This window comes from Clarias gariepinus, chromosome 3 (genome assembly GCF_024256425.1).
Source record: "Clarias gariepinus isolate MV-2021 ecotype Netherlands chromosome 3, CGAR_prim_01v2, whole genome shotgun sequence".
NCBI classification, from domain to species: domain Eukaryota; kingdom Metazoa; phylum Chordata; class Actinopteri; order Siluriformes; family Clariidae; genus Clarias; species Clarias gariepinus.
Genome location: NC_071102.1, coordinates 9,297,428 through 9,316,224, shown reverse-complemented (window position 1 = coordinate 9,316,224; position 18,797 = coordinate 9,297,428). Strand labels below are relative to the sequence as shown.

Below are 18,797 nucleotides of genomic sequence, written 5' to 3'. Positions count from 1 at the left end.
TGGAGTACCTGGAGGTAGCCCACGGGGCATATCCATCCCCCAACCCTGGAGGTGCGAGGCCACAGTGCTAAGCACTACGCCACCATGCCGTCATGATAGGCAAATTAACAAATCTCTAGCCTCATCCTGAAAAATACGAAAAATACCCGACCTCCCAACGTGAAGATCTGACCACCCGTCACCTCGACCCTTAACGCCTGGCGTCCTAATCGGAACGACGTAACTGACCCCAGACCTGTATCCAAGGGCACGGACGGGGTGCGTTTCTCTTCGACGTCTCTACGAGGTCGCTTATTTCTCAGGGCATGGGGGTTGAACGGGAAGAAGGGGAGGGTTGTACGGCTTCACATCAGTTTTTATTAGCTTAATAAATCACCTTTGTTGTCAATCAAGGCACGGAGAATAATTGGATATGGTTGAAGCCTTGCGTGATGGATTATAAATCATTCCAGATTAAATTAAAAGATAATGCACAAACTTAATGGTTTGTGTTTTGCAGTCTAAATTGCCTCGGAGCACCGCTGCTTTGCCGCTTTATTGCACGCCGTTTTTCTCCCCTCTAAAACCCAACGCGTTTTCTAGCCTTTTATTGCCCCGGCACAGCCGGCTCCGACTCGCAGCCTGCAACAGCTCCGGCTACGTATCATATCGTTTTCTTCATTTCCTGCGTTGTGTGTGTTCGGCGGTCGTTCGGGAGCGTAAGTGCAGGCTTTTGTTTGTGTGCATAATCGTATTTAGATTATGTGTCTGGTTTGATGTCCAGCCTGTAGCTCAGAAACGGCACTATCGAATGAAGCAGAAGCAATATCATAGGCAATCAGGCCCTCTCGGAGTCCATTCTGAGCTCGGCCCTGTCTGCCCGCCGTATCAAAATAAAGCAAATCTCTTTCTGTTTGCCAGCTCAGACGTGCCCAGATTAACCCTGACATCCTCAACAAGCATGCCTCGCCTCTCAGGAAAGGAGAGAAAAAAAAGGAGGAGAGAGAGAGAGAGAGAGAGAGGAGAGTCGACCCAATCACTAGGAGAGGGAGAGCGAGAGCGAGGCTATATCCCGCGCATTAGCCGCGGCAGCCACCTCGGCCACACCATTATCATAATCGTCCAGAGAACATGACGGGACGCTGAAGCGATGATGTCGTTTTATTTGCGGGCACAGACCCTCGATTCGGCCATGCACCGACCACCGCGCGGCCCCCCTTCCCACAACCCGGGCCGCGCCAAGCGGGCGAGTAGGTCAAATGACATCTTTTGATCAGAGCTGTCTAAGGAGATCAGAGGAGACTGGCAGGTAATGGATATCCTGTGACATGCTGAATGAGAAGAGGCAGCAAGGCAGCGCCTAGATGACTGCAAGGCCTCCATTAGGAGCTCTCTCTCTCTCTCTCTTTCCTTCTCTTACTCACTTTCTCCCTCTCTCTTGCTTTCTTTCTCTTCTCTAAGACCCTCAGATTGACGTCTCTACCTAGTAGCTAAATCAGCGAGCTGCCACTGGCTAACACCCAGCATTATGGGTTGGAAAATGCCTATTATTTTGCCGCTGTGCCTACCCCTGCAAGGCCTAGAGCTCATATACAATGTGTGTGTGTGTGTGTGAGAGAGAGAGGGACGTTTATTATAAGATTAGCCTGTCTTTATTTTGACGCTAGTTTTCTGTTTGCGCGGAGCTACTGTTTTTGCTCCTTCAAATGTTTCGGTGTCTGCAAAGTGCTGTGTTTTGTATGTTTTTCTGCAGCCGTGTGTGTTTATATACAAGTGTGTGAGTGTGTGCGTCTGTGTGTGTGTGTAAGCAGAGCTAAGCGAGGCCCTGGGGATCACAGCAAGCCAGATCTGTTCTCTCCCATTACCCTGCAACCCGCTCTAATGGGAGACTGACACAGCCCTGTGATTCTATGTGGATGTGCGTGTGGGTGTGTGTGGGTGTGCGTGTGTGTGGGTGAGAGAAAGAGAGAGAGAGAGAAAGAGAAAGGAGGCGTATACGGGAGGGGGGGATAGTGAGAAATGCAGAAGGAGAAGCCGGCTTGTGTGTTGGATAAACACGGAGGGCGGAGCAAGAGATACACATCGCGTAATGGAGAGGGGAATATCATACACACACACACGGAAACACATATACACACCCCTCTCTTTCTTTCTCTTTTGCTCTCGCTTTCCACACTCAGCCATACTGGGGATATCCCTTGCTGTGTGTGAGTGTGTGTGTGTGTGCACAGAGGTGTGTGACCTCTGGTTGCCCCGCATTTAGGACTATGACTGCTGAAAGTGACGTAGGTCAGACTAACAAAGGCGATTGAGGGATTTTTTCCCCCCAAAAAAAACACACACTGACCTTAGAAACAGCCACAGTGGCAGGACACACACACGTCAAGCTGAGAACACACTCGCTTTGGTGTCACATACACGTTTTTTTTTTTTTAAAGGGTTTTATGTAAGGTGGAATACTAATTTGAAGATGATGTCTCTAATTTACCCAGTGTGTGTGTGTGTGTGTGTGTGTGTGTGTGTGTGTGAGAGAGAGAAAGGCTGGATGTACAAGTGCCCATGTTCCATTATGGCTCTCTATGGCTCAATCATTCTCTTGTTCGGGAACATCTTTAATAATCGTCCCTCTTGTGGAGTGTTAATTAATTAACGGAGGCTGAGTGACCCAAGACAAAAGCGTCCAGCGCTGCAGCACAAGGAAACAAAAGGAGAAGAGAGAGGCGACATTAGAACAAGCAATTCATCCAAAAAGTCCATTCAGACAAAGAAAGAGCCCCGATTTTTATTTTCCGCGGAAGTCTCAGACCCTGTGAGATACGTTTTAGATGCACACTGGCTATCGCCGATGCCGTCGGCTGGCGTGATAAGTTTTATGCATCGTTAAAATTTATGTGCAGTATGATTTTTATGCAGCTAGGATTATTTCAGATCTAATCAAAAGGATTTCATGAAAGAAAAAAAAAAGCAAGGAATTATTGTGATCAAGTGCGGCAATGTGGAAATAGGTAGGAGGTGGGGCATACCGGCGTTCGAGTCAAACCAGGACTTGTGATATCATTTCTAAAACATTCGAAAGGTGTAACGGTTTTAAAGGGGGCCGCGCAAAAATATCCGAGGATAACCTGCAGAAGAGACACATCTGTCTGTGGGAACTGTACAAACTATCATTCACGAACACCACTTGCACATTACAGGAACTCGGACTGGGAGTTACAGTTCTGACCTCGCTCCAAGCCATTTCACAATGTTCATGTGGTTAAAGGAGTTCCTGGGAGGCCAGCGTTTCAGACATGAAACAAGCAAATCCGATCATAGCTCCGGCGTACAGGGAAAGCTTTCTAACTTGATGGTATCTAAGCACTAGTGAAACTCTGGGATAAGTGCATTAGTGTAGGGGTTTATAGAGAAATAAAGTCCGGGTTTGACTTGAACACCCTTCGTCTTTTTGTTTTTTAACCCTGTTTTAACTATTTGTGAATGCTTTGAATCTATAGGCATATATAAAATTCGCTGCCACTTTAAACCTAATTAGAGAAAAAAACATTTAAAGTGTAGAAATGACATCACTCACGGTTCCTCTTTGGGGCTCAGTAGAAACCAGGAAATTATCGCTGCATGTAACATCAGCTTTGATACATTACGAAATGTCCTGTGTTCTTGTATTCAGCGTATACACACACACACACACACACACACACACACACACACACACACACACACACACACGCTGCCAAGTAAAAGTCCTTCAGTTTGAGCGTTTGCTGTAATTTATACTTTTAAACACGTTTTTGTCCAGACCTTCGAGCCACTTTGTATGTATGCAGGTAGCACATCTGAAAAAGTAGTTCAGCTCCTATTTTACAGATCATTTCTTCCGTTCCTGAGAAACACCCCGCTAATGTTTTTGGTTCCGTCTGCAAATGAGTAAAGGGTCATTACAAAGCAAACTAGTTTCAAAACCATTTGAGTGAAATTTCTGCCAGGTTTATTAGCAGGACCATAAGTGTGGACTGAAAGAATTCTTTCTCCGGCTTAATAGTGACGACTCAGCACATCCTCTGGGTAGTGGGAGCACAGGTCATGTCATGGCACCATTTATTACTTTTTCAGGAAATCCACAGTTTGGTTTAAAAAAAATATGGAGAAAATTGTCCTTCTTGTTGTGTTTAAGTCTTAGTAGATGAGAGCTTGCAGAAAAGAAGTTAGAAACGTTCAAAGGACAATTTCCGATTAAATTTAAGCTTTATCCTTAAGTATATGTGAACTTTTTCGCACATTTTAATGTTAAAATAGACAAGCCTTCAGCGTTATGTGTTTGTGTGTACATACTGTACACACACATGTTTTGGAAAAATTATTACTATATACGAGTAAAAATACATACATGTTTACTTCCCTGAACTTGATTTGCAACATAAAAATGACAACAATGGAAATTTCTGCAGGGAAAAATACAATGAATAAATCTGGAAATTATTACATTTAATTATTACATTTAAACAAATATTTTAATGAGCGCCCCATGAAGAATAACATTTGTAACATCATTGTAACATTTGTTGGGCAAAATTTGTAACATTGTACATAACTCCATGTAACATTACAACTGAAATTTAAATCAATTTGATTTAAGAAAAAGTTGTTTACAATACAAAAACATCTTGTTTATAATCTTCAAACGAATTGATCAGGATACTGTTTTAAGTAGATAAATAGTTTTTTTTTTTGTTGTTGTTCTTTTATTTGATACAATATGACCATCAACTTTTATCTGTTTACACACAAAGTTTTATCTTCTTAAATTTTCTATTAGAATTGCATTCATAGCCAGTGATTGTTGAGTTTGATAAGGTAGTATTGCTATGGAAGATTCTTTAATTATTTAGTTAAAAATATAGAATATACACTAATAAATTATATATTTGAAAACGCACTAATACACTAAACGCATTGATTCCCCCTGGATAATATGATGCAGTGTTTAGATTCCACCTTATATTATTCTGCACACAATTGTTCAATCATTTTACAATTCTGATTGTTTATCTGAACTTATAATTTAGTATGAGGTTAGTGCTCAGTGCTGAGACCTCAACTACTAAATATCACGATAAATTCCAACATTTTTTTCTATTAAGAGTACTCTGGTGTATGGTGCTTCCATGTGCAGACTGGATTGAGAGGAGTCATGTGAACACACAGTGGGGAATGTATTAGCAGATTTAAAAAAAATAATAATATAAGGGAAATAAATGTTATGGGCAAGATGACATGGATTAGAGGTTCTGAATGTCGGTTTTGATTAATTTTCAATGAATTGCCCAGCGTTAGAGGAGGAGCTTTAGGAATCGGGGTTTGAATATGTTTTTCCATCAGATATGTTAGAAAATTTTGTGGGAATTTAATTTATATATAATGAATATATACAGTAGAGATGGTTATTCTAATGGATTCTATGTAACTGCTGCACCTTCTTCAGGTTTTTTACTTTACCAAGTGGGGGATATGTATGATTACAGTGTGTGTGTGTGTGTGTGTGTGTGTGTGTGTTGGCCTGAGATGTGGAAAACCAAGAGAGGTAATGAGGTTAGACAGACTAAATGATAGAAGTGTGGAAGATGTAAAAAAACACTGTGTATGTGTGTGTGTGTGTGTGTGTGTGTGTTTACCCATGAGAATATCAACGCTGTGGTGTTTCACCCTCCAGGTTTAAATATTTGGACGAAGCGTTCCAAGAAGCACATGTACAATTTTGATTGGAAATGGTTTTTGTGATGCGATAAGGCTAAAACGCGACCCTGCCAACAAAAGTGTTTTCGAACGCAGTCTGTATGATACACGACTGAAGTCCGCGATGATCCAATAATATTTCTGTTCCACGATTATTTTAACAGTTGGCGAACTCTTTTGTTTGCTTAATCGGTTCGGGGGTTAAGCAGAGGATCATGAGCTTCATCTCTCTCTCACTCTCACGCGCTAACCTTAAATACATGCATTGATTTTGATTTAGAAATGAAAATCTACACATCTCGGAAAGTTCAGGATTGAAATACCCAGACGTCGCGCGCGTTGAGGAAGCTGTCGCCTTGCGAGGCTCGGAGCTTTAGCGGGAGTGTTAAGGAGCATGGTGAGGGAAGCACTGCTCTCCAGAGTGGTTACCGGTTGTCATGCACTTGCAGAGAGAGAGAGAGAGCGGAGGTGTGTAAACACACACACGCACACAAACACTCACTCACACTCTCTCTCTCTCACACGCACACACATGCACGCAGACTGTCAGAGCCTCTCCTGCTGAGTGGCATGAGCTGGCGATTAGTTGTGCTAGCGTCTATGTTTACCCGCGCTGTGTTCAGCGGCTGCCGCTGCACCTCCCCGGCTCTCTCTCTCCTCTAATCCGGGCTGCCTCCTCGCTCGCTAGCTGTCGTCTGTCATCACTAGCTCTTCGAATACTCGCCGACTTTCGAGCTGCCACAAAAAAAACACACACACAAAAAAAAAACGCGTTCCTGTACAGAGAGCCGAGTGTTAAGAAGAACGGCCAGCCTCCTGCTAAGTGTGTTGGGACAATTAGGGGAAAGTGCATGTTGTTACACAGCGGCTGGGCCTTTAGCTCGTGTAATTAACACTCGCTACACACCATGCAGTGTGTAAACAAGGTCTGAGTAATTCTATAGGTAATAGGGCTGTCGTTTAATACTCTACAGCCCCCTCTTCCTGGGGCTGGGCACAGTTGAAGTGTGGAGTGGTCTCTGCCCTCTCTCTCTCTCTCTCCCTCGCTGCATTCTCAGAGAGGTGCCTCCATCCGTCAGAGGGCCTGGTCGATGGGCGTCTCTCTGGGATCGATGGCGTGCCTGTCCGCTCTCTCTTTCCAGCTCATGGCCCCTATCCCACCCCAGCGTTAGACACACACACACACACACACACATATACACAATCGCAAGCTCTGTCTCACATACACTTACACACAAACTCTCCCCACCAATTTGTCTGTGTGCGTCAAATCGCAATAATTAAGCATTATTGATCTCAGATTCAATTAACTTCATTAACGCGGGCCATGATAGCCCGGAGAGGAGAGGAGAGGAAAGAAGGAGAAGGAGAATGGAAAGCCGGCGGAGAGACGAGAAAGAGATACGCGCTATCTCTCGTTCTCCAGCCGCACACAGACAGCCTGTCTGCTTAAGGCTACAAACCATTTTCCCCCTAATGATATCACGTTGCAGATAGTGCCACATTAGAAGAGAGATACCTCCCATTATAAATGTGGGCTTTGGGGGCTATATATAGCAGATTTAATTACCAAGTAGTTCACTCTCTCGTCCTGTCCTTCTCATTCACACGCCCAGAAGTTACCGGAGGATTGCGGAAGCCTACAGATACCCTACAGAGATACTTCACTAAGATCAAAGAGCTGCGTCACGAACGCACCGCAGGTTCAGGTCCGCTGTAAAGAGCTCGCCGCCTTGACTCAAGACAATCTGTTGAAGTTTTAGCTCCTTGTTTTATTAGCGATGCGGGGCAGAATCGATTCAGTTACATGTCATGATGATTGTTTTGTGTGGCAAGTCATGTTTTTTTATTTGCAAATCATAATATATATATATATATATATATATATATATATATATATATATATATATATATATATATATTTTTTTTTTTTTGCAGGTCCTTTATAATCCTACGGGGGATGCATTCTAAACTAAATTCGCACATTGGCAGGCAGCACAGCTTATTATATGCTTAGTATGTTTAGAATTGTGTATACACACACACACACACACACATACAAGCATCATGATGCTTACAGGATCACGATCCAAATTAAATCAAGACCTGGGTATCGTGATATCGTATCGTCTGAACCCTGATGTTTTACATCACAAACTTAAATAATTCTTTTGATTGTGTAAAGCTGCTTTGCGACAATGACAATGGTTAAAAGCGCTATACAAATAAAATTGAATTAAATGTTTTCATCCCTGCTGTTGATATGTTTATGTATGTATATGGAGAACAAGTCATTATGCATTGATGGTATAATTTTTTTTATTTATATAGAGCTTTTAACAATGGTCATTATCTCAAAGCTATTATTATTATTATTATTATTATTATTATTATTATTATTATTATTATATGTTGTCCGGTAAATTCTACCTTCTGTGATTCAATTGACAGTATTTTTTAACATGACTCTAGAAAACATAGGAGATTTAATGATAATTGATTTATATATTTTATTTATTCAGTTCCACAGAATGGCAAATACTGTGACAAACCTCCTTTGCATTTTCATTTTAATATGTTCGCACGTGTGGAAGCTAAACTGTATTTGATTGGCAAATTGCTAGGGGCGGAGCGATTCATGCTCATTTTTTGCTCCATTATTGTCTTCCATCCACAATCAAAAAAGCCTGGTGCATTTTGGAATTTTTATACAGACTTACATATAAAAAATTATAATTATTATTATTATTAATAATAGTAGTAGTACAAACAATAATAATACTAATTATTATTATTATTATTATTATTATTATTATTATTATTAAATTTATTGTAAATAAGGTGATGAAATTTAAACCAATAATTTAAAAGCATTTTTTTTCATCTGATGTACACTGAAATGTACACACACACACACACACACACACACACACACACATATATATATATATATATATATATATATATATATATATATATGTTTATATATTTCAGTGTCCATCAGATAAAGAAAAAAAATCTTTAAAATTATTGCTTCAATTTTATTTATTTATTTTTTAGATAACAAACTCCTTCTGTATATGCTTAGCATCATAGATGAAGGACTTTAGTCATTTTCCCTAAATATGGCAAGACTTATCAAGCCCGTTATCTTCGCAGTGAATATTACTCCATTGCTTCAAATTACACAATGATAAAATAATGGAATGTAGTTATGGTAAGTGATATTTAATAGAAGGCTAGATTTTCATATGAAGAAGTGTGAGATATCATTCCATCACCCAGGCCCTGCTAACGCTCCCTCTGTTCATGCTGTATTCATTCTTGCATTGGTGGTTGGAAATATATTTATTTACATATAGTTGTATTTTAATTCTATTTTACTTTGTAACTTATTTTTAGCTTTGATTTTTTATTTTATTGACAGTTCTATCATTAGTTTAATATTATTCTCCGGTGCTTTCTTCAACTTTCTATTTTGAGGTCACGGATACCCGTGTAAGCATTTTCATTGCATATCATACTGTGTACGGTTGTGTACGTGACAAATAAAAATTTAATTCGAATTTGAATTTGAAAGCTCAGCCAGGGTTTGTACGCACTTCGAAAGGTGCCGCTCACCTCCAGTGTTCAAAGCTGCGCTCTCTGCTGGTCGTCTCTCTGGATGTCCAAGTGTAAATTAGATCAGCCTACTACCTACCAATCTGATGCCAATTCATTGGGAAGGTTATTCTCATTTCCAGCTTCCCCCCGCCCTTCCCGTTTCTGCCACACTCTGCACCGGAGCATCCTGTTCTCTAATTAAAAGAGCACCTGTGTGGTGTGTTCAGAGCCCGGCTGAAAACCGAGGAACCTGAAGATGAAAACGCAATATTGTTCCCAGCTAGAACACATAGAGTCTGGGTACACTGGGGGCAGGATAGCCTGGATCATGGCCAGGGCAACTGTGCATGTGTGTGTGTGTGTGTTAAGCATTTGGGTCTTTCCAGGCAACCCTCCTGCTTTTTTTCCCCCTTCTCCTCTTTCACCTCTGTACTCGTTTTCTCCGTACTCGCCATTGGGCTGACTGCCATGTTGTCGGATTTTGTGTTTGGTGTCAAATGACTTTGAAATAATTTTGTCCTTTTTTTCATATACAAATTAGTAAGGTGTGTATGCTGTGTCTAATGCCAATTCAGTTTCACTCATGCTGTTAAGGTCAAGGTTAGTTTGAGGACGTTTTTATCAGTCTTAAAGCTTGCCCTTCTCAAGGTTTCTTCTCATCGTCACTCACGTTAAAGAAACGTCCTGCTATTTTGTAGGAATTTGCTATTTAGGATATTTCATTTGGAGTGCATGAAATAACATCACGCATGCCATTAGGTAATTAAGTACAGTAACAACAACAACAACAGTCTGTTGTTATTTTAAAACATGAAGGTCAGCTGTTCTGGAATCGTTCTTGCAAGAACAGTATTGTCAAGTGCATTTGCAAAACCCATCAGACCATAATGAAACTGGCGCTCATGAAGATCGTTCCGGGAAAGTAAGACCGAAACCTACTTCTACTGTAGAGAAGTTCATTTAGAGGTATCAGCCTCAACAATCAGCACTTACCCGCACCTCAGACTAGAGGCGTTATGAAGGCTTAACAAAGCATAAGCAGCAGACGCATCTCAATATGAACTGTTCAGAGGACAAACTTTTGACTGATGGTGTACATGCAATCATTGGAACGGTTTCAAATGACGAGCGAATCGTCTGATCCTTGAAAATCATCAGATAACTTGTTTCCAACTTGCGGAAGAGGCGCATCTGTCTGCGGGAGCTGTACAATCGCACACACTTCCACATGTTTGGGCTGTTAAAGGAGTTCAAAGGAGGCCAGTGCTTCAGAGGTAGTCTAATCATGGATCATGGCTCCGGCATACTGGGACAACTTTTTGCCTTGATGATGGTGAAACACTGGGATAAGTGTATTAGGGTAGCAGGGGATTGTATAGAGAAATAAAGGGAGTTTTTGCTCTCATTACTGTCAAAAATCTCAGTTTGACTCAAACACACCTTTTTGTGTGTGTGTGTCTTTCTTTGTGCATGTGTGTGTGTGTGTGTGTGTGCACACACTACATAATCCTAGATTATAGGGCAATTTTTATATAGAGGAGAAAGAATTTTTATGTTTTATTTTTTTACATTGCCATTTGGCCTTGATGTAAAGAGCTGTTTTGCTTCCTGAACGAAGGCATTGTTCTCTTAAACAGCTGTCTTTTTGGTTGATTCAGAACAGATGGTGGTGTGTGTGTTTGTGTGTATGTGTGTGTGTTCATGTGTTATAGTATGTGTATATCCTATGTAATGGCTGCTGGGTACTAAATTATGAGGAGCCAAATTTCATGTCTGTGCTTTTTTTTTTTTTCAGTAGTCTTCAGCCTTTAACTCTTTTAAAGCTGTACATACATTTAGATATTTTTAGAGTAATAGTACCAGAGATACAGAAAGTGCAAACATTATGAATCTAACGCAACATAAATGTAAATCTAAACAATAATGGGTACATTTGTAAATTTAACCAAATGGTACACTTGGTGCCACGGAGAGCTTTAAAAGCCTGTGTAACTATGCAGAATGCCTAAAGGCATGCGCTAACTAAGAGCTAGGAGGTGTGTGTTGAACCGAAGACTTTTCCAATGATGACTATGTTATTTTTACTTCTGATTCTTAGATTTTAACTGCCCGTGCGTGAGGTTTGCCACCATGCCAGTACTGTTCTGTGGGTGAACTGTGGCTGTTTAAAACCTAAAAAAGGAGGTGTTTGAATATAAAGTTCATAACATCTTTTCAATGAATTGAGGTATATATTTTATATTCAAATACTTATAAAGTTTCACATTGTTTCCTGCCTACACTCTTGACAGGATTTGAATCTATACGCTGTCTGTTGAGATTCTAGCACGGATAGTTTGACTCAGGCTGTCAGTTATAATGATGGAATACGTTCAGCGAAAAGCCCTGCATACCGTCCTCACTCCGAGCTGTTTACATACCTGGTCAGTGTGCGATGAACAGTTACACATCGGAATGCGCAGAATTACCACAATGTCATATACACCCTCCCTGCTGGCGTTTTCTGATTTTCTCCATCGCTTTCCCTCATTGTTTACTGGGATTCTTCCTTGTTCTTGCACAAGAAAATGACAATAAATGAAAACAATTAGATGCTTTCTCCTTCGGTTCCGTCCTCACGCCTTCCACATTTGAATCATTTTATTTCATAAGCTATTGTATTCAAATGTGAGCTGAGTGCGTACACTCCAGGCTAAACAGTAAATAATAACTTTCAACTCTCTAATCTTTCGTAATTGAAGCAAATGTGTTTTGTGGGGGTAGATTTTACATCCGAAACATACATACATTCATTCTTATTTACGAGCTGGCGAGCCTTTGCCGGGTAATGAGCGAAAATGCTTTCTTAATTTAAATGGCGAGTGTGTCTGTTAGGGAATGCATTAGAGACTGCAGAAGAAGCGTAAGACATATTAATTGACAGACAGGAACCGCTGTCTCTAAAGTTGATACAAGTAATTTATTACTTCAGAAACGAATGCCACCTCCAGAATGTGCTTCATTAATTTCAAATTTAGTTTTAATTTCAAGCTGTTGCCCCTTGAGAAGAATAAGGTGGCAACTTGGGTTTGAAGAGACATTTTTTTTTTCCTTTTTCTCTCTCTCTCTCCCTCTCTCACTTATCTCCCTTCCCTTGAAAAAAAAGAAAGACAAATGTTCATTTGCTGATACCATGCAGTAGTGAACTTGGAAAGGAATTAACACAAGAGTGTACAATATGAGCCTGTTGTCTTATTTCTTTTTTCTTTTTTTTCTTTTTTTGGAATGTGGGGAAGCAGCTGTCCATCTGCTTTTCAAAGCGCTGCAGAATGTAGAATGTAAAATCTTCATAATTGGACATTGCAGTAACAAGGTTCTTTGTGTGTCTTTGTTTTTTTCCGCAGCATATGTTCCTGAGGAGCTAAAAGAAGCTGCCTTAATGGATGAGGATGTAGAAGGAGATGATTCAGCGGTCGAGGAGGATCCTGCTGTTAAATACGCATGCCAGGACAAGGACTTCCTTCTCAAAGACCGCCCAGGCTTCCATGACTCTCCGACTGCAGATCTCTCCAGCCATGAAATGGACAGCGAGTCACACCTCAGTGAGACCAGTGACAGGATGTCGGACTTTGAGAGCGCCTCCGTGAAAAATGAGGAGGATAGCACTGCCAAGGAGCCACATGCACCACTCAATGCAACTACACCCATGAAGATGCCAGCTGTGGCCCCACCCAGCAGCGAAGAAATGGCCAACGCAGGCCCGGACAGCCTTGAGCAGATGAAGGCCATTTACACCAGCTTCTTGACCAATTCTTATTGGTCATCACTGAATATGACACAGCCCACACCTGAAAAACCCCCACGCAGCCACAGCAGTAGCAGCAGCAGTAGTAGCAGCAGCAGTAGTTGTGGAAGTGGAGGCTATGACTGGCACCAGTCAGCTGTGGCCAAAACCTTGCAGCAAGTTTCACAGAACCAGAACAGAATCCTACACCCAGCTTCTGAACCTAACCTCTTTAGCACTGTGCAGCTGTACCGGCAAAGCACCAAGCTCTATGGCTCCATCTTTACAGGTGCCAGCAAGTTCCGCTGCAAAGATTGCAGTGCTGCCTATGATACACTAGTTGAGCTTACGGTGCACATGAACGAAACAGGCCATTACCGAGATGATAACCATGAGACAGACAGTGAGGGCACTAAACGCTGGTCCAAGCCACGCAAACGTTCACTGCTGGAGATGGAGGGCAAGGAGGATGCTCAGAAAGTCCTCAAATGCATGTACTGTGGTCACTCCTTTGAGTCACTACAAGATCTAAGCGTCCATATGATCAAGACAAAACACTATCAAAAAGTGCCTCTCAAGGAGCCTGTAACACCCGTGGCAGCCAAGATCATTTCCTCCGCTCGTAAAAGAGCCCCCATTGAGCTGGATCTGCCCAGCTCACCTGACTCTAATGGAGGAACACCCAAGCCCTCTCTTGCAGATGCCAGTGACCTCTTGCAGAAGACAGCAAATCCCTACATCACCCCTAATAATCGCTATGGTCATCAGAATGGTGCTAGCTATGCATGGCAGTTTGAATCTCGAAAATCCCAGATCTTGAAATGCATGGAATGTGGAAGCTCCCATGATACCCTTCAGGAGCTTACAGCTCACATGATGGTTACTGGGCACTTTATCAAGGTCACCAACTCTGCCATCAAGAAAGGCAAGCCTATTATGGAGGCACCGACCAACCCACCCCCTAACACCATGTCCTCGAGTGAAGATAAAGTACAGTCAGTGCCACTGGCTGCTACAGCTTTTTCTCCACCTCCTCCTGCACCCCCTCCACCTAGCATATCTCCGGCCATAGCTGCTATGGAAATTAAAAAAGAGGAAAAGGAGGAAGAGTGCACAAAGGAAACCACTAGCAGCAGCAAAGAGAAGAAATTAACAGAAGATGAAGCTGAGGAGAAGTTTGACATATCTTCTAAATATCCATATTTGACTGAAGAAGACCTGGAAGAAAGCCCTAAAGGTGGGATGGACATTCTCAAATCACTGGAAAACACAGTTACATCTGCCATCAACAAGGCACAGAATGGCACACCCAGCTGGGGAGGATATCCCAGCATCCATGCTGCTTATCAGCTCCCAAACATCATGAAACTTTCCTTGCGCAACTCAGGAAAGAGCTCCCCATTAAAGTACATGTTCTCGGGTGAAGAGATCCTATCCCCAACCAAAAATCAACCTCTTATCTCACCACCAAGCTGTCAGACCTCACCTTTACCCAAAAATAACTTTCATGCCATGGAGGAACTTGTCAAGAAAGTAACGGAAAAAGTGGCCAAAGTGGAAGAAAAAATGAGGGATACGACTGCACGAGCTTCTCCTCTAAGGCGAACCACACCCTCTCCTTGTAGTAGTGAGGCGGGAGAGTCTGCCAGAGGGGATTCACCCAAAGAAAGCAGAGGAGTCAAAACCCCAGAGACCAATGGAACAGTAAATGCTCACAAAGACTCCAATGGTGATGTCCACACAAAAGAACCATTAGAAAATGGCACTGACCATACTGTCAAAACTCCAGTTTCATCTCTGTGCAGCAGCACTGCAATTATAACCGACCATCCCCCAGAACAGCCATTTGTCAACCCCTTAAGTGCGCTTCAGTCCGTCATGAATGTCCACCTCGGTAAAGCTGCTAAACCTGCACTTCCATCTCTGGACCCCATGAGCATGCTCTTCAAAATGAGCAACAGTCTGGCAGAGAAGGCAGCTATTGCCGCCTCCACTCCAGCTCAGACCAAAAAGACAAACGAGCATCTTGACCGCTACTTCTACCATATCAACAATGACCAACCCATTGACCTGACTAAAGGCAAAACTGAAAAGAGTAGCTCACTGGGATCAGCTGTTTTGTCCTCCTCAACTTCAACTCCTTCCTCAGTCTCTCCTTCATCAGCCATAACTATGGTCAAAGCATCATCTGCTGTGGCATCATTTATGTCTAATTCACCATTGCGTGAAAATGCACTGTCTGACATTTCTGATATGCTTCGCAACTTAACAGAAAGCCATGTCTCCAAATCTTCCACACCGACCAGTCTGTCTGAGCGATCAGATGTAGATGGTGCTACACACGAGGATTCTGAAGACATGTCACCAGCTCAGAAGCGCAAGGGTCGGCAGTCCAACTGGAACCCTCAGCATCTGCTTATCCTGCAAGCACAGTTTGCCTCCAGCTTGAGACAAACCAGTGATGGCAAATATATTATGTCTGACCTCAGCCCCCAGGAACGCATGCATATATCTCGCTTTACTGGCCTTTCAATGACTACCATTAGCCACTGGCTGGCCAACGTCAAGTACCAGTTGAGGCGGACAGGTGGCACAAAGTTCCTGAAGAACCTCGATTCTGGCCATCCTGTGTTCTTTTGTGGCGACTGTGCTTCACAAATACGCTCCCCTTCCACCTACGTCAGCCATCTTGAATCACATCTGGGCTTTCGGCTTAGGGACCTGGCTAAGTTATCTGGGGAGCAGCTAGTCAACCAGATATCACGTCACGCAAAGGGCCTTTCTGAGAAACTGCTGTCTGCTCAAGCCCACGCCTTGACCCACTCAATCTCTAACCCTAACAACAATTCCAACCGAAGTCCACACTCAAATTCCCACTCCCCTTCCCCAGACGAGGAAGCCAGTGGCGCCACGTATCAGTGTAAACTGTGCAACCGGACATTTGCTAGCAAGCATGCTGTCAAACTCCATCTGAGCAAGACTCACGGCAAATCCCCTGAGGACCACCTTATGTATGTCTGTGAACTTGAGAAACCTTAGCGCTGATCAAGGACTCCTTATTTTTTCTTTGACCTATCTCTATTTCTCATGCTTTCTCTGAAGCCTTCTCTCTAACATTTCGTAAAACTAAGATGAACTGATGATGACTAACAAAGAAATAACTGCACATAGATGCCATAAAACTACTGTTTAGTTTCGGCACATGATGTGTGGGTTTTCCTCCTGGAATAACTCATTATGGTTCAGAGACATTCTCTTTTCTCATTTTAGGTAAAAAAAAAAAATAACAAAAAAAAAGTAATTTTTTAACTGTGCAGTGTTGAGTGAAGAGGTTCTGTTGTCACTGGTAAAATATGAAGGTATATAAGAAAAACTTAAAATGAAGTTGTATGTATTTGGAAGTTGTGTAAATTGGAATAATACTTTTGTTTCTTTTTTCTTTTTTTGTTTTTCCTTTTTTGTTTGTTTGTTTTCAGCATCTCTCTGATGCAGTAAGCTGCATGCATTGATGAATTGGTTTAGTTTAACTTTTAATAATTGAAACACCTTTGTTTTTTGTTTTATTTTTTATTTTTTTAGTTAATGTGACCTGTGTGTGCTGATGTCAGCAGACAAAATTTAACCCTCTGAGTACGTTAAAAATCTTGTACATTACCAGTCCAGGATATAGAAAGTAACGAGAGAGAAAATCAGATATTGGACACGCCCACGTTCAAATATATTTCAGAGGCCACATTATTGTATTATTTTGGAACCTCACAAAATGGAATAAGAAAAGACAAAAAATGGGAAAAGATTACTATACATGATACCTGAGTGGTTTCTAATGCAAAACTTGTGTGAAGTCAAAAAAAAAAAAAAAAACAAACAAAAAAAAAACAGTCATTTAGTTTTCTGAAATCAGGGGCCTTTTGAATTCAGGTCGGTGTAAAAAATGTACATATAAACATATAAACTAATTTCTGTTTAAATTATGCATCATTTTATATTTTTAATTTAAGAGGAGTATGACTATCTACTGGTGCACAATATATGAAGACATTAATTAAATTGTTTTGCACAATAGTTTTATAAATGTTATTTAATCAGATGATATAAAATTGAGAGGAAAAAAAAAACCCACCCTAATCTTTTATTTCCACCTCGTGCTCAAAGGGTTAAACTTCTTGTACAAGACAATACTTGTTCCATTGTTTCTTGAACATTTCAAAGGTTGTACAAAAAGATGCTACTTTATAATGCAAGGAGGAATTCCACAAATGTAACCTATTATTTATAAGCACTCTTGGTTGTTGTTTTATATTGTAGAATGCCTTTTTGATTGGTAACTTTTTATGTTGTTCTGTCTAATTATTCTCCCATGATTCCACACTGCAGCTTTATCATTTTTTTTTTATATTTTTTTTGGTGGGGGGGGGGGGGGGGGGGAGATATCTGAAGAGTAACCATGGTTACCCTTCCTCCGATTGACAGTTCTGCTACATTTTGGCAGTTAATTTGCTGAAATAACTGACAGCTGCCAGTGAATGGAAATATAATGTGTAAAATATTGGCATGTAAACAGCACAGGCACTGTTATGCATTCTGTGCCGTGATTCTCTTTTTGTTGTTGTTGACAATGAACCACCCATTATATGACTTCATATAACCTTTTTTTCTACTGCAGCATTAAAATGACAATGTTTTGTTTTTTGCAATAACCTGACGCGTCTCGGCTCGCAAGTTTGTCGGAGTGAAAGATGAGTGAGTGTCTTGGGGAGATCGGTGCACGACACGGGTAGTGCTAGATGGAATCAGTCACAGGACTCCAGGTCACACTCACGTGTGTGTGCGCGCGCGCGCGCGCGAGTGTGTGCAGTTTTTTTTTTTTAAATACCTAATTTAAATCCTTGCTATTCTCCATTATACGTCACCTGTTTAAAAAGCACAGAGAATAAAGCTATATTTGTCATCTTAGCAGCATTGTTTTGAGACCTCGGCGTTAATCCGTTGAATACCTTGTAGAATGTGGCACAATATAGCGGAGCCTTAGATTGTTAACAGTGCTTCCATATCACTCCCTTCATTTAGCTCGCTGCTTGATGACACATCCATTCACTATGTCTCCTAATATGGTTTAACTGGGGGAGCATCAGACAATGTGAAGTGAAAAGTGCCCTTCCCCCCTCTATTTCGGAGCCGGGATGTAGCGGATAATTGCATAAACCCTGGCATTAACTGTCTCATTTTCACCGTTTTATTCCCAGCTCTGTAATTAGCGCAGACTTCTGTTTTGTGTGGATAGATTTGTTTGGGCTTCGCGCAGGATGACAACAATACTGCACCGAGAAAAGTATGACTCTCAAGTCCTGTTTTACACACAGCAACGATACTATAAAAAATAAAATAAAATAAAAAAAAACCCTACCCCATAAACATACAAAAATCCGTGCGTGTTTGCGCGCGCGTGTTGCCAGATAGGGATGTATGCGAAATATTTTATATAAGTGTGACTTTTCTTCAATTGAAAAAAAAAAAAAAAGTGTTTCCTCTGTTTCATTGCTGAGTATGTTTCTCGTCATTTTTGTCACTGAGCATTCAACACACCCACCCACCCACACATATACACACACACACACGCACGCACGCGCGCGCGCACGCGCACACACACGTCAGCAACAAGGTAGAGGGGACTTCATGCATGGTGACAAGGTGCTGCTGTGTGTGAAAATGTCAGCCTTCA

At 41.6% G+C, this 18,797-nt stretch overlaps 1 protein-coding gene across 2 annotated transcripts in view; it reads left to right on the top strand.

Moving 5' to 3' along the window:
• The window catches only part of tshz3b (teashirt zinc finger homeobox 3b), a 43,610-nt gene extending 25,835 nt beyond the window's left edge, over positions 1-17,775 (top strand). For both annotated transcript variants that reach the window (XM_053491647.1, XM_053491649.1), the window contains exon 3: positions 12,696-17,775. In XM_053491647.1, the coding sequence (XP_053347622.1) occupies positions 12,696-16,114 (3,419 nt within the window). In that variant the 3' untranslated portion in view covers positions 16,115-17,775. The remainder of the gene's footprint in view (positions 1-12,695) is intronic.
• Positions 17,776-18,797: the final 1,022 nt, after the last annotated feature.